The sequence below is a fragment of the Neopsephotus bourkii genome, unplaced genomic scaffold (genome assembly GCF_033783945.1).
Source record: "Neopsephotus bourkii isolate Nb327-2 ecotype Australia unplaced genomic scaffold, CSIRO-AGI_Nbou_v1 NB_1634, whole genome shotgun sequence".
Lineage (NCBI taxonomy): Eukaryota > Metazoa > Chordata > Aves > Psittaciformes > Psittacidae > Neopsephotus > Neopsephotus bourkii.
In genome coordinates this window covers 4,269,135-4,283,845 of record NW_026902109.1, presented here as the reverse complement: position 1 = coordinate 4,283,845, position 14,711 = coordinate 4,269,135, and the positions used below count along the sequence as shown (strand labels likewise).

Here is a 14,711-nt window from a genome sequence, read left to right as displayed (position 1 = left end):
ACTCGGCGATCAGCGACGGCAGCGTGGCGTAACGTAGCGTGGCTGCCAGTGAGCGGAGATGCCTGAAGCTGCCCGGTTTAGCGCCAGCAGCGGGACCGAGTCGGATCCCGAGTGCCCCATGGAGAGCGAGTCAGCCATAGAGAGCAGTCGCCGGCGGCGCAAGGTACCGGGGAGGGTTCCGAGGCCTTCCGTTGCCGGGTACGGCCTGGCCACACCGCCTCGCCTGCGTGCTGGGGCCTCGTGTCCCGCGGGTCTTGCTTCGGTAGCGTTCCCGTAGTGGCGTGGGCCGGGGAGGGTCTGCGCGGTGCGGCCGCGGTGCGCGCCAGGTCGGCCGGCTGGGCGGCCATGTGCGCAGCTTGGCTTCCTGGGCGGGCTGCACGGCCTGTGGTGCTGGGCCGTGGCCTTCGCCTCGTGTCGGTACCGCCCCGCCGGGGGTGGTGGGTGTGCTGGAACAGGCGTGTGCCTGTCCTCGTAGCGCAACGGCCCGGGGAACGCTTTCGAGGGCACTCTTGAGCGGGGAAGAGGCCAGGGTGTCTCGTGGTCAGTAAAATGCCTCCTGGTGGCACCTGCACCGCGGCAGGAAGGGATCTGTTGCTTTACGCGAGCCCCGCCCCATCCATAACTCGAACAGCGACTTTAGTTTTAACTCTGTTGCAACGTCTTCTCTGTTCCGTGTCTCTTGGATAATGCGCATGTGTTTTCATTTACCGCCGTGTTGCTCTGTGCCTTGCTAGAAGGAGAAAAAAGAGAAGAAATCTAAGCGCCATGACAAATCTCGGAGAAGAAAGACTCAGATGGATGAAAGTGAGCAGTCGGAGGATGACACTGATCCCCCTAAACTCAAGAAGTCAAGGAGTGGAGTTAAACAAAACGGTCATACGAGAGAAGAAAGCCCAGAGAATGCGAAATTATCTACGTTAAACAATAAATCCAGCCACAAAAAACGACAGAGTAATTCAAGTGAAACATCAAGTGGTGATGGTGACAGTGAGCCCGAGCAGGTAAAACTACTGATTGATTTAGTTTTTTATACCTGTGTGTTTTGCAGCCTTTTGCTGTTGTTTGTTGTTACAGTTGATGTTTCTCAAAGCATCTGTAGTCTCCAGGGTTAGCATTGTTTTCTCATGCTCAGCATTTTAATCTCTGTGCTGTTAAAAGTTATATGGAAGTGATCCATTACCAGATAATAGTGGGTGTGTTTGTTTTACCTTGTGATGTTATCTTTTGGGGTCAATTGCTGTGTCTGTAAATCACTATCGTGTATTAATTGGAAAGTAGGAAATAGGCTGGATATCAAGCCTGATTATTGCATATTCTGTTAGGCCATTGGTAATTATTTAAAATAGAATCTTAAAATTTAATTAAGATTTTTCAGAGTTTTAATTGGGGTGTTTTGCATTTACAGGGATATGCCGTAGTCTTAAATTACAGGTCACTTTTGTCTAACTTTGAAATATGATAGTAAGTAAAACAGAAAGCCTTTCAGCTGCAGCTGTGACACTGTCACTGAAAATTTGACCCTTGGTATGACGCCTGTGCCATTAACTTGGATTTTCTAATGGTCATATGATATTCACAGGGAATGTTATCTGATTTATTTTTTTATCTACAGGAGATGACTGAAGAACAAAAAGAGGGTGCTTTCTCCAATTTTTCTATTTCCAAAGGGACTGTGCAGCTTCTTCAAGGTAAACTTCTTGGCATAATGTCACCACAGAAAGTAAATTATCTTTGTCATGTGCTTTTTATGCTCAACTTAATCAGTGAGCTTTGAGATGTGCTCTGCTTTTGTGTATGCAAGTACAGAAGCTCTACAGAAGGCGTATTGATTGCCTACTCTAAATATGTTTTGAACAGACTTTTTTGTATGCGGTATTGCCCGATTCCACCTTTACAGTAGAATTTTGAATGACGTAAGATAAAAAAAAAATTATTCTGTGCAAAAATTTTTCAATTAAAAGTTACTTCAGTGTGAGTAAAGGAAAAAGTTATATTCGGAATCTTTGACAGAAGTTTGTGCATGACTTAGTATGAATTAAGAGATGAACAGAAGTGCTTTTCATATGTTTTTATTTGAAAGGAAGAGATTTTTGTAGATAGGTGGGGAGTATTACATAAATAAAGCCACAGTATGTAAAGGCTTTCATTAAAGGTTAGTAACTTCACCTGTCCCAGACAGCACTATGCCTAGTGGTATGAAGCGGGAAAATAAAATGGACAGTCCAGAAGCACTCTTTACGTATGACCTCTGTGATTCAGGAAGTCAGTGGAGGTGATGATATAGTCCTCATTTACTTTAGAGTTGATGGAAGTTCTGCTTGGGATAACTTTCTCTGAAAAGCATGACAGAGCACTTGTAAAATTATTGTATTAAGGAAGTCTGTTGAAATTGTCACAGCTCGAGGAGTGACCTACCTGTTTCCTGTGCAAGTGAAGACCTTCAACCCAGTATATTCTGGCAAAGATGTAATTGCTCAAGCACGAACTGGAACAGGGAAAACATTCTCTTTTGCTATTCCCTTAATTGAAAAGCTTCAGGGAGACTCACAGGAAAGAAGAAGAGGCCGTTCACCAAAGGTAACTGCTTAGTTAAAATGCTAATTTTGCTTTGTCTTACGTCCAAGTGATTCGAATTTTTGACCCACTGGAAAAGTTCTTAAAGTTTGTGGAGATATAGGGCAATCTACATTAAAGATTATTTGAAAGCTGCGTTTGTTGGGGTTTGCCTGCATCATGTGTTGCCTCTTCTCATCTGGTCAAGAGTACAATAGCTCTACCCACTTGTCAATTCCTTTTTCTGCTTACAAAGAGTCTGAACCTACAAGTTTTCAACATGTCCCTATTTAATTTTCTTCAGTCACCTTACCTGTTCTGGTCCAGTGGTTACTGGATGCTTGTTTTTCTCCCAAATGAGTAATGGATTAGTGGCCTTTTCTGGTTGATAAAAGCTGTCTACTTTGTTTAAACGTATAGATAGTGAGAGGACTTAGTTTTCACTAGGACCAGCACCAGATATGGAAGCTTCTGCTCCAGAGAATACAGATTATTATGAGCTGTCTGCATTCTGTTAGGGCATACCAAGTGTGGGGTTTTTTTCCACCAAATTCTTAGGATGCCTTCTAAAACCAAATAGGCTAAAGCTTATCGTATCTTCAGTAGAGGAAGTGTTTTGTAGGTTTATTTCATCTTGTCACACATCTCATAACCTAACTGAAACTAGTCCTAGTTGTTTTGTTTGCATCTGCCCATCATGTTGGCTGACAGAATGCTGACCCTAGATTTTAGCACAGTCTTGCAGAGAAGGGAAAGCTTTCTTTGAGGGAGTCGCAAATCTTTAAATAAAACAGTTTTCAGGCCTCACTAGACCATAGAAAGCTTCTGCTTTCTTTTTTTGTCACAGGTTTCAGTGTTGAAAGAAGTAACAGGATAAGGATTTTAAGATTCTATTTGTCAAGCTACTGAAGCTGGGTTTTAGAGCAGTACTGCAATCACATGTTAAATTAAATTAGTTAAAACGTCTGTGGTAAAGCCTATATATTGAAAGAGAGGATGGTTCCTTGGTTATTTCTATAGGAATATCAGCCCAGGCTCCAGAACCATGCTGAACACCAGCTTGGCAGACTGAACTTACGTTTCCCTGAATCATAGAGAAGCTGAAACAGTTTATGTCTCTTACACCTTCTTGTAGGACTGTGAAGCATTACTGAACACGTGTAAAAAAACTTACTACCCAGATCCCTTAGTCTTATACTCGAACAGCATATGATTATGTAGAAGCAAACCTGTAGCTGATCTGTCTAAGAACTAAAGTTGAATACGATTTAAGTTCCTGTCTGATTTAAAAAGAAGTCTGCCTATCCTAAATGAGTATGTGAAGGAGGTTAATGATGTTACAAGAGACTTAGGCAGTGTGTTTCTCTAATCTTTGCTTAGATAACTGTTTAAACCAGATTTTTTTCGTTCAGTTATGTAAATGGTCAGACCTAAACTGATGATTAGCAGTCTCTTGGTTTCTTGCAAAAGCCATGGTAAGAGAACATCTGCTTGCATTCTGTCTAGGTACTAGTTCTTTGCCCAACAAGAGAGTTGGCAAACCAGGTTGCCAAAGATTTCAAGGACATCACAAAAAAGCTAACAGTAGCTTGTTTTTATGGAGGAACTCCATACAATGGACAAAGTAAGTGACACTTATCCGTAATAATTGAAATGTTGATTTACTGAAATACTTGAGAAATGCAGTTGAGTCCTTTCAAACATGTACTTTTTAACTCAAGAACTGGTATTCATGGGGAAATTCAGTAGCTCAGCCTATCTCTTTTTAGGTTGAGAAATAATAATAGCTCTCAATTACTTTCTTGTGTTCTTTGTCTACTCATGTACTTTAAATTAAACTGGAAAAGATTATGCTGTGTGTATACACAATATTAGGGTTTAGGCTCTTATTAAGTGCTTTTTTTCTTTAAAAAATACTTAGAGCTGTAATACAGGATATCTGGAGGATTTATAAAGTGGAGAAGAAACTCCTTATTGTGACAGCATAATTTACTGTCCTGATGGTTATGGTTGTAAAGAAGGCAGATGAGAGCAGGAATGAGAATCAAGATCTTTCATTGTAATGTATCTTGAGACATTAGGGTTGTTTTTCCATGCAGAACTTCAGGCAAGCAGGTGATTTTGGTAATGTGGGTAGTGAAATACATAGAGTGGGGTGGTTTAGTTTTGTTTTTGGTTTTTGTGTTTTTAAAGTTTCCAGTTAAGGTAGACAATTTGGGAAGAGCTAATTATTTCCAAAGTATGTTTAAAGAAGCTCTTTGTTTGCCATTTTACTTAAATCACAAGGAGACGAAAGGGACATGGGAAATCTTTCCTTCAGAAAGCCGTACAATTTCTACCTTATCAGCTTGTTCTTGTTTCTTCTCTCTCCGAAATTTTCTCCTGCTGTTCATCATTTGTTCCTGCTTGCATTTTTAAGGAGAGTACTTACAAGTGGTTCAAGAAGCTGTTTCGTTATTACTTAGATACCATACGTTTATAATGTAGAGAGAGTTCCCTGTTTTCACTGCTAACGCCTCTTCTGCTCTTTCCTGTTTATCAGTTGATCTCATGAGAAGTGGCATTGACATTTTGGTTGGGACACCTGGGCGAATCAAAGACCATCTTCAGAATGGCAAGCTGGACCTTACCAAAGTGAAACATGTTGTACTTGATGAAGTTGACCAGATGCTGGACATGGGATTTGCTGAGCAAGTGGAAGACATTTTACGTGTTGCATACAAGAAGGGTAATCTCAATAGTTAAACAAATAGTAGGAAATGTTAGTAATAATTTAGCCTGCTAAATTCAGTTATGTTTTTCTGAAGGTGTCTTTGTTAAGAAATGACCGAATACTGTGTATCATAGGAAATGTACTGTGAACGCAGTACATGATGAAATGTTGTGACAGTGGTAATTATTCATAATACCTTTGCAAAGGTTATATACAGATCCCTAGGTAGTGGATTTTAACTTTGACACTTATCTACAAAGTTGTACTTGGACTTCTTCCATTTAAAAGGAATTAGAAGCTTTTTACCCTTTTCACCGCTTGAAAATAGACTGGGTTTTTGGTCACAGTAACTTTTTTTGTTATCTTGGAAATATTCAGACTTTCTAGAGTATTTTTTTTTTCTCCAGATGTTGGTAATGCATACATTTAAAAAGAAGAATTGCTTTCTTTATTTTATATACGCTGATATTTAACTTCATATTTTTAATAACCCATGAAAAAAATTTGCATACTTCTGTAGTATGAAACATAGCAAGTTTGTGAAACATTGTTCTGTGTTTTAAGATTCTGAAGACAATCCCCAGACACTGCTGTTCTCTGCAACTTGCCCACATTGGGTGTATGATGTGGCTAAGAAATACATGAAGTCTAGATACGAACAGATTGACCTTATTGGGAAAAGAACTCAAAAGGCTGCTACAACAGTAGAAGTGAGTAATCTATCTAATGTGAAACGTTTTCAGGCCTTCTCCCTTTTTCTTTGTGCTACAAATGGTAATCCCATCATAAGGTACGTCGTTGGAATGATGTTGAAAGCTGGTTTGAGAATTACTTTTAAGCATATGGCATTTTATAGCTGGTCCAGCTGGTTCTTGGTTTAGGATCTCTCTCTTCTCACAGCATCTGATAATCGTATAGGCATCTCAGAGAGAGGATTCAGTTACTGGTATTGATGGTTTTCAGAGAAAAGTGGTATCTGAATTTACTCAAGTTGGAAGCCAGAGGCACACATTAACATCAGCCTGGCTCTTTTAAATCGCCAGGAACTTCACAGTCAACTCCTGCTATTCTGTATATAGGAGATTTTTTCAGACTTCTGTGGTATCTCACCTCACTAGGCCTTTGTTGTGCAGTAAGTACTCTAACAAGGAATACAATATATAAATGCTAGAAGCCTGAATTAGTTATCTTTACTTGATAATTGTATCTGCTTAAGTCTTGCTTAGTGGTTACTTTGACAGATAAACAAGACATGTAATTGTGTCAGTGGGATTGAAAGAATGTTCATCTTGTGCTTGGAAAAAAGCTTTTTAACACACTGCATTTATTTGTTTTGCTTCATCTGACATAAAGCTTTGGTTGATAGAACTGTGACAAAATGTTGCACCTTGACTGTTCTCCACAGAAGTGGAATAATATTTCCTGTTTTCCTTGCTTTAAAAAAGTGATTTGCAGACTGTCATCTTTATTTTTTCATCTCTTACTGTAATTATTTTGCTTAATGTTAGACTAATTCTGGTGGACATAAGAATCTTATGGACTTTGCATGTTCCAGCAACATGAGTTAGCATTTTTTGCCCATTGGGAAACTGTGTAACTCTTTAGTATCTCTGAATTTTACAGTTTCAAATGTATTTAAAAAAAAAAGATCTTGTGTTTTTATGTAAACTAAACACTGGAATTCTTTTCTGTAGCATTTAGCAATAGAGTGTCACTGGTCTCAGAGAGCCGCTGTTATTGGAGATGTCATTCAGGTCTACAGTGGCAGCTATGGGAGGACCATCGTCTTTTGTGAGACCAAAAAAGAGGCAAATGAACTGGCTCTGAATGCTTCGATCAAACAGGTATTTTATCATCTGTATTAAGTAACAAAACCTGTCAGAGATGCATCAACCCTACGTTGATACCAGACCTATGCTGAGTAATCTTTAGAGAGGTTTCTAGAGTGGGTAAGGCAGGCTTTTGCAGGTAATCAGGTAGTTTCAAACTCCCAAAAAGAACCTTTAAAAACCCCCAACAACCTGGTTGAAAGTTTTATAGCATTACAGTCTTCAGGACTAGGCTGCGCTAACAGATACTGGGATTTTTTTCTTAAAGGAAGAGTTCTCACTGACATTAAGTGAAGCAGTTGTGAATTTTATGTAGAAAGGACTGTTTTGGATTAAAAAGTGGTGTTAGAGAACTACTAGGATAACAGGTGATGGTACTGGAGTAGTGGTTACTGAGCTGTTACACTGACATTAACGAGTGTTGACCGGGGTGGGGCAGATTAGGGTTTAGAGCTGTAATATAACAGAGGTTGTATTAAGATGTTTATTAGCTGTTACAAAGACTTTAAAGATGCATACACAGCAAGAATTCAACCTGCCATCTCTTGTGAACAACCTCTAGTGTATTCCTGAGATTCGTGGTATGGCACTGGTGGAAAATAACTCACTGGTGAGGTGGTGCAATGTTTATGATGTGTAGTGACACTCAAGCACTGCATGCTTGGTTTTGGTGGTGGTACCACAGCAACTATTTTTTTCCAGATGTACTTTCATTGAGGAGATGAGTTGTGCAGCCTTCCAGTATCTGAAGGGGGGCTATAGGGATGCTGGGGAGGGACTCTTCATTAGGGACTGTAGTGATAGGATAAGGGGTAATGGGTTAAAACTTAAACAGGGGAAGTTTAGATTGGATATAAGGAGAAAATTCTTTCCTGTTAGGGTGGTGAGGCACTGGAATGGGTTGCCCAGGGAGGTTGTGAATGCTCCATCCCTGGCAGTGTTCAAGGCCAGGTTGGACAGAGCCTTGGGTGACATGGTTTAGTGCAAGGTGTCCCTGCCCATGGCAGGGTAGTTGGAACTTGATGATCTTAAGGTCCTTTCCAACCCTAACTATCCTATGATTCTGTGTCTAGAAAACAGTATAGCTTTATGTTCCCAGGGAAAGGAGGAGCTTTTTCATCTGCTTACAACTGTGTTCATGAATGTTTCTCCCATACTCCTGGATGACCTCAGTAGCAGCTAAACCTGAGTGTGGAGTCTTATTCTGTTACTGATAGTGCTAGGTTATCAAGTCTTGCACAGGCAATGCAGAACTTGGTTCTTGGCACGTAAGAAAATGAAATTATTTTGCTGTTTCTCTTTCAGCATATTAATACTCAGTAATAGAAATACGGCTATTCCATTTAGTAGCTGACGTTAATCCAGAACTGAAAAAGACTTTTTAAATTCTGTGCTGACCCTAGCATTGAGTTAGTATTTTTTCAAATAATTCTCTGTTTACATGTGGAAAACATGGTGGTCATCTGCAGGCAAACTGTGAAATGTCAAGTGGAGGAGAAACTGATTTTTGGATGTTTGGTCTACATACTCGTTACTGCTGCGATACAGGACTTTCAGAATGTTTGGATTAAAATGAAATTATCTTGGAAGCTGTAGTAGTTGTGAGTTTGGGGTTTTTGGAGGTGTCATTTTTCTTTTCACGATCACTTGTATTTTAATCCTTTAATTTGTAGTAGGGGAAATTAATGTTAAGGGGGGTTAAGAATTGACACTTTTGGAAAAGATGTCTAAATAATAGTAAGAAGGCCTGAGAAAATTATTGATGGCTATTTTGAAACAGCTAAGGTTTGCAGAGATTGTGTGGATGGCAAGTTAGGGCATAGTTGTTTTCATATGTCACAGTAATTAGAGGTGGACATAAGACAGATGTTGCGATTCTTTTTTCCTACCTTTGTTAAAGGTCTTTGAAGTGTATGAATAAGAAGTACTGAGTAAATATTGTAAGACACCTAAAATATAAACTGTTAATTCAGTTCTTCTGTATCTTGCCATACAGTATCTATCAAATATCAGGTATTGGACCCAAAACTGACCGTAAAATGGAGCAGTGTCTTGGATTTTAGTACAGTCCTATAATAATACTGTTTTTTTCAGGATTGCCAGTCATTGCATGGTGATATTCCTCAGAAGCAAAGAGAGATCACACTGAAAGGTTTTAGAAATGGTACATTTAAAGTTCTGGTTGCAACCAATGTAGCTGCCCGTGGCTTAGATATCCCTGAAGTTGATCTGGTTGTACAAAGCTCACCACCAAAGGTAGGATATGGTTACGCTGCGTGCTTTTGTAATACTTTGTAGTCTTCTTTTCAAGTAGTATATGCACTCAGGTGATGGTATTCACCACACAGAGTTTATTGTTGCATTTAAGGGTAAGAAATGTTCTGGTATACAGAAGTTTCCTAGGGGATTTTTTTCAGAGTGCATCAGTGCCTAGTATTTTTAAAAATGGTCTCCTTGAAATACCTTTCCTGAGGCTGTTCAAAGCCTCTCCCTTCAGTCTCATGTGTGGTGATTGCATGTCTGGAAGCAGTGGGAAGTAAATAAAGACTTTGTCTTGCAAGATCGATTCATTAAGTAGGGACATAGATGAAGAGGAGACCCCAATGGTGAGAACATTTGCTGAAGTTAGGGTTTAAAAGAAACAAGGTAGTTTTTTAGTGAATTCACTGTTAATAACCATAATCAAGTTGATGTGCAGGAGGGTGAGTGGGATTGTTATGGAGTTATACACACTCAAAATGGTTTGGTGTAGGGTTGGTTGGGGTTTTTTCCTTCATATTCTCTGTGGTGATGCTAAAACAAGACTTAGTTTATCCATGTTTGACTCATGCTCATGGTTTTGGCTTTCAAATTGTGATTTTTAGAGGGCTATAGAAAAGCTTGTTAATTTTACTTTAGTGAAACAATGTTTCTTTATTTCATTCTCTGATGCAGTTACTGTGTATTGTTCAGGCTGATCTGTAATAGCTTCTACTAAGTTATGTGAGTACAATTAATTGATTAAACTACAATAAACTAGATAAGTCATAAGGCTATTCATTTTGAAGGATGTGGAGTCCTATATCCATCGCTCTGGACGCACAGGGCGAGCAGGACGGACTGGGATCTGTATCTGTTTTTATCAGCGAAAGGAAGAACATCAGTTAAGATACGTGGAACAGAAAGCGGTAAAGTATAGTTCTCTTCTGAGCACTCAGATGTAATGTAGCATGTAAACAGCATGTAAAATCTTCATGTTTTGTTCAGTAGTTCAGTTACAGAATACAGCTTATAAAGCAGCTGGTTGAGGTTCAGTTACCTGGCAGAGTTTTGGTAACATGGTCAGTTGTGGAGCAGGGAATGTGCTGCAGATTTTTATGCCCATGTTTTCAGCAAATGCCAGTAAGAATGTACCTGTGTCAATGAGAGAAAGCCAGCAGGATTTCAGTGTTCACCCTGGCTTCCTGTTTGATCAGTGATTTGCATATATGTAGCTTTACTAAGAACCATTACTATATTTTTTGCACTTTGTGTGCTTTTCCATATAGTACTTTTTCTTGCCAATTAGGTATTCAGTTGGGATGAGATGTTATCGTCTCGGCACATAAAAGATCTCAGACTTACGTTTAGAAAGGCTGTGTAACTTGTACTTAAATACATATAAACCAGACTAAAATTAATAATTTGGAATTTCTAGACTTCTCCCCCTCCCTTCTACCCCACCCCCTCTTCCACCCACAATCTGCCCAAATGGTATCTATTTATTTCAGTTTAAGGTCACTGCATCATTTAAACTGACCTGGTGCAAACAAAAGATGTTTAAGTCTTACCCATTTCCCTGTAAACTTAACCTTCTAATTTTCACTAGCAAAAGGTGGGAGTTAAATGTTGAAAAGAAGAACAGAAGTGATAGATATAAATGCTTGTTTCATTGGAGTCCAGTACTGTTTCTTTAGAACTGAATTATTTATGGTGTGCAGGTTTCATCTGTATTTTGCTTTTTAAATTTCAGGGCATTACATTCAAGCGTGTTGGTGTTCCTACTGCAACTGATATAATAAAGGCTTCCAGCAAAGATGCCATCAGGTGTGTTCTGTGACTCAAACCCTGTCATGTCTTACTGTTTTCTTAGTTCAGAAGGGCTGTTTGGGTTGCTCTTTACTGTCTCTCTGAACTCTTTGGACTGATCACTCTTAAAATCTTGAACTGCTGTTTTTTCTTCTGTTCCAGAGCCTAGTAAATACTAGTGTATGTGTGTGTATATTTTTTTCTCCTTTTTTTTTTTTTTCTTTCTTAGGTGTCTGGATTCTGTTCCTCAAACTGCTATTGAGTATTTCAAAGAATCTGCTCGGTTTCTAATAGAAGAAAAGGGACCAGTTAATGCTCTAGCTGCAGCTCTAGCTCATATTTCAGGTGCTACTTCCATTGAACAGCGCTCCCTGCTGAACTCAGATGCGGTAAGGGTGTATGGCTTAACATTTGTCTGAAATCTGGAAAAAAACTTCCCACAAAGAAAAAAATATGCCTCTATGTTGTTTAAATAATTATGTCTCATCATGATTTTATTTATGAGAACTGTACTTAAGCCACTAGTAACTACTAGTATAGTTAAAAGGAAGAATATAGTGGCTATAAATATACTTACTCTCCTGTAACGGTATCTACTTGAAAAGTTAGTTAATGTACTGTAAATTAGCAGGTTTCTTGTGTCTGATAGATGTGCTGAAGCATATTCCTCTCACTTAATGGAACATGCCCCATTTTTTACTCTTTAGGGATTTGTTACAATGATACTAAGCTGTTCAGAAGAAATAAACAATATGAGCTATGCTTGGCGAAAACTGCGAGAACTGTTAGGTGACGATGTTGATAGGAAGGTGAACAGAATGTGTTTCCTCAAGGGAAAAATGGTAAGTTTTCTGTATCTCTGCTACTGAGCTCTTCTGGTTGTCGCCTTTTCTCAAGAATTTCCCCTGAACCATGCTTGGTTGATAAGGACATGACTGGTATAAGGGTGGGCCTCGGTCTGTTTTATTAGGCTTGGGTATCTAAGGGGTTTAAGGCTCTGCTCCACTGACATGCTAAAGAGGTAGCAGAATGCGATATATGATAGCCCACCAGGTAAAAGGTATGAACCATGCTGACTGCTTTAGTGACACAACACAGAACAGGGTTTCTTAGGTCAGTTTTGATAGTGCATGTCCCTTGTAATTCTGTTACCTGAAACTGAAAGATCAGAAAGTTACTTTTTGAGTTGCATATTTAACAATGTTGCAACAATTGTAGCAAAGCTCACTGAGAGATGGTTATTTTAAGCAAAAGTGCTTAACTTCGCTCTTCTTGTCTCAGAATTTGTATGCCTTTTCGGAAACATGAAAATTTGTCATCATACAGTCCAGGATTATTTGTAGTGACGCAGAGAACAAGGAATTTATATTTCCTGCTTTTGAGGGTTGCTAGGAATTATTGCTGATTTGCTCCATCCATTTACTCTGTTTAATCACAGCATTGTTCTATATTTGATATATGGAACACTAAGAGTGGCTTTTCTTACTTCAGATTTGTAATTCTTTCTACCCAGACTGCTTATTCAGACAATGAATAGCATTTTAGAGTGTGAATTATGTATTGTATTTTATCATTCAACTAGTATTAACTTCAAATTTCTAGTCTGAACCTAAATATTCAGTTTACTGGGTGTATAGTTTTGTACTATAGATTAAAACTTCTGGTTTGAAAGAATTTACAAAATGGGCAATAGAGAAGCCAGGAGACCACAATTTAGGATGGAAAGGGTTATACCCTTATTGTTAAAAAGGAAGAAAACATGAATTTGAAGTATTAGCTATGCAGAGGAAAAAAGATGTATATCTGAGAGCAAGTTTAAGGAAGTAGAGGTGTCCTGAGAAATACTGATGCAATATTTCTGAGTGTTCAAAGATTTTTAAATATATTAGGTTTCTATTAAAAAGCACTTTGAAATGTAAAACTGTTCTAGTACACAGATTTGTAGGCTCTGGGTTGTGGGGTTTTTGTTTGTTTGTTTGTGGTTTTTTACATTTTGTTTCATTTGGTTTGTTTTCAGTCCATTGAAAGGCTAGACTTGTATCCATTAAAATAACCCTTTCTTTTTAGGGTGTGTGCTTTGATATTCCTGCAGCAGACCAAAAGGAAATAGAGGTACATTCATTGAAATTTCTGTTTACAGCAGACTGTAGATAAAACTGGCTGGCCAGAAAACATTAAGCAACCTGTATCCTGCCTTTCGTAGCAGCAAAAAGGATAGCTTTGAAGGAATTGAAGAATGGAATAAGCATATAAAGTTCCTCTTGTAAAGAATTCCCTTGGCCCAAAAAATCTGTTGCTTGAAACTTTTGCACTGGGAAGTGTGGTGGTGTGAACAAATCCACCCTTTGTTACTGCTGCTGGATTAACCTTTGTAGGCAGCAAGTTTTGTTACACTATAAAATCGTCTTTTTTCTATTCCCTGTTTCCCCTTCTTTTCACCTAGAATTCTCTCCACATAAAAGGGAATTCCAGGTTTTTGCTTGGCAGAACTAGTATTCCCATGCTAGAATTCTTTCTTCCAGACTTTTCTTCATGTATTTCTCCCTTGGTGTATCTCTACACCCATATGCCCTCGCATTCATCGACTCTAAAAGCAATGCTGGGTTCTGGATTAGAGGGGAATGCAGGGCGGGGTGTGGGTTTGTATTCAGTTATAATTATAGTGGTGTTTTTAATAAATGAAAGGTGGGGAGTTTACTGATGAGGCTGCTCTGTAAAGCTCTGAGGTGGGTTTCAGTTCTGTTCTTTAGTATCTCAGGCATAGTCAGACAGCTGTAGCTCTGAAGCTTAACATTTTGAAACCAGCATTGACCACTTTAGTTAGAAACTGAAATCCCCTATATTAGCACACATTTTTACCTTTTCAGTTGAGCAAATTTAATAATAATGAAATACCCTGTATTTGCATTCCTAGATTTAACTTGCTATGTCTGACTTTATTTCAATAGGCAAAATGGGAGGATTCAAAACAATGGCGTTTGTGCGTGGCGACTGAATTACCTGAGTTAGTAGAATCACAGCGAGGAGGAGGAGGAGGAAGTGGAGGAAATGGCCGAAGCTTCTCAGGCTCCAGAAATGGGCGGCGGGGTGGCTCTGGTAGGAACAGATTCAGAAGCAGAGGCCAGAAGCGAAGTTTCGACAGAGCATTTGATCGTTAATTTCAACAATTTAGAACTGATACAGATGGGACTGCAGTATTTTATATTAAATTAAAATAGGCTGTTCCTGTGTGTTTGTACCACTTGGAAAATCATTCAGTTTTTTTTCTCACTACTACTTCAGTCATAACCAAGATGCTGTTCAATTAAAAAAAAAAAAACCACCCTATAAAGCCCACAAGGAAAATAAACCTTACTCTTTCCTTTCTTTCTTGTATCTCCATTTCAACTGTAAGACCTGAATCTTTATTCTAGAATATGGCTGTTGCATCCAAAACTGTAGTCTGCCTCACTGTATAATATACAGATCTTAGCTGCTGGTCAAACCTATACATTTTCCAAAAAAAAATAAAATATTATTTTACACTCATATTCCGTTAGAAGGTTTTGTAAGTGTGTGTGTGTTGGGTA

General features: G+C 38.9%; 1 protein-coding gene and 1 long non-coding RNA gene across 2 annotated transcripts; one reads left to right on the top strand and one right to left on the bottom strand.

Annotated features, from left to right (window-relative positions):
- On the top strand, positions 1 to 14,666 carry LOC133223347 (nucleolar RNA helicase 2-like). The gene is made up of 15 exons (XM_061373949.1): positions 1 to 163; positions 735 to 1,001; positions 1,613 to 1,688; positions 2,399 to 2,577; positions 4,060 to 4,177; positions 5,096 to 5,281; positions 5,831 to 5,976; positions 6,961 to 7,110; positions 9,190 to 9,351; positions 10,143 to 10,262; positions 11,087 to 11,160; positions 11,372 to 11,531; positions 11,850 to 11,984; positions 13,210 to 13,254; positions 14,091 to 14,666. Exons 1-15 carry the CDS (start codon positions 59 to 61, stop codon positions 14,298 to 14,300), a joined length of 2,133 nt encoding a protein of 710 aa, XP_061229933.1. The 5' UTR covers positions 1 to 58; the 3' UTR covers positions 14,301 to 14,666.
- LOC133223348 (uncharacterized) lies at positions 10,112 to 14,283 on the bottom strand. The gene is made up of 2 exons (XR_009728532.1): positions 14,143 to 14,283; positions 10,112 to 10,488 (listed from the first exon to the last, which is right to left on the bottom strand). It is a non-coding gene; the product is annotated as an uncharacterized LOC133223348 (long non-coding RNA).
- Positions 14,667 to 14,711: the final 45 nt, after the last annotated feature.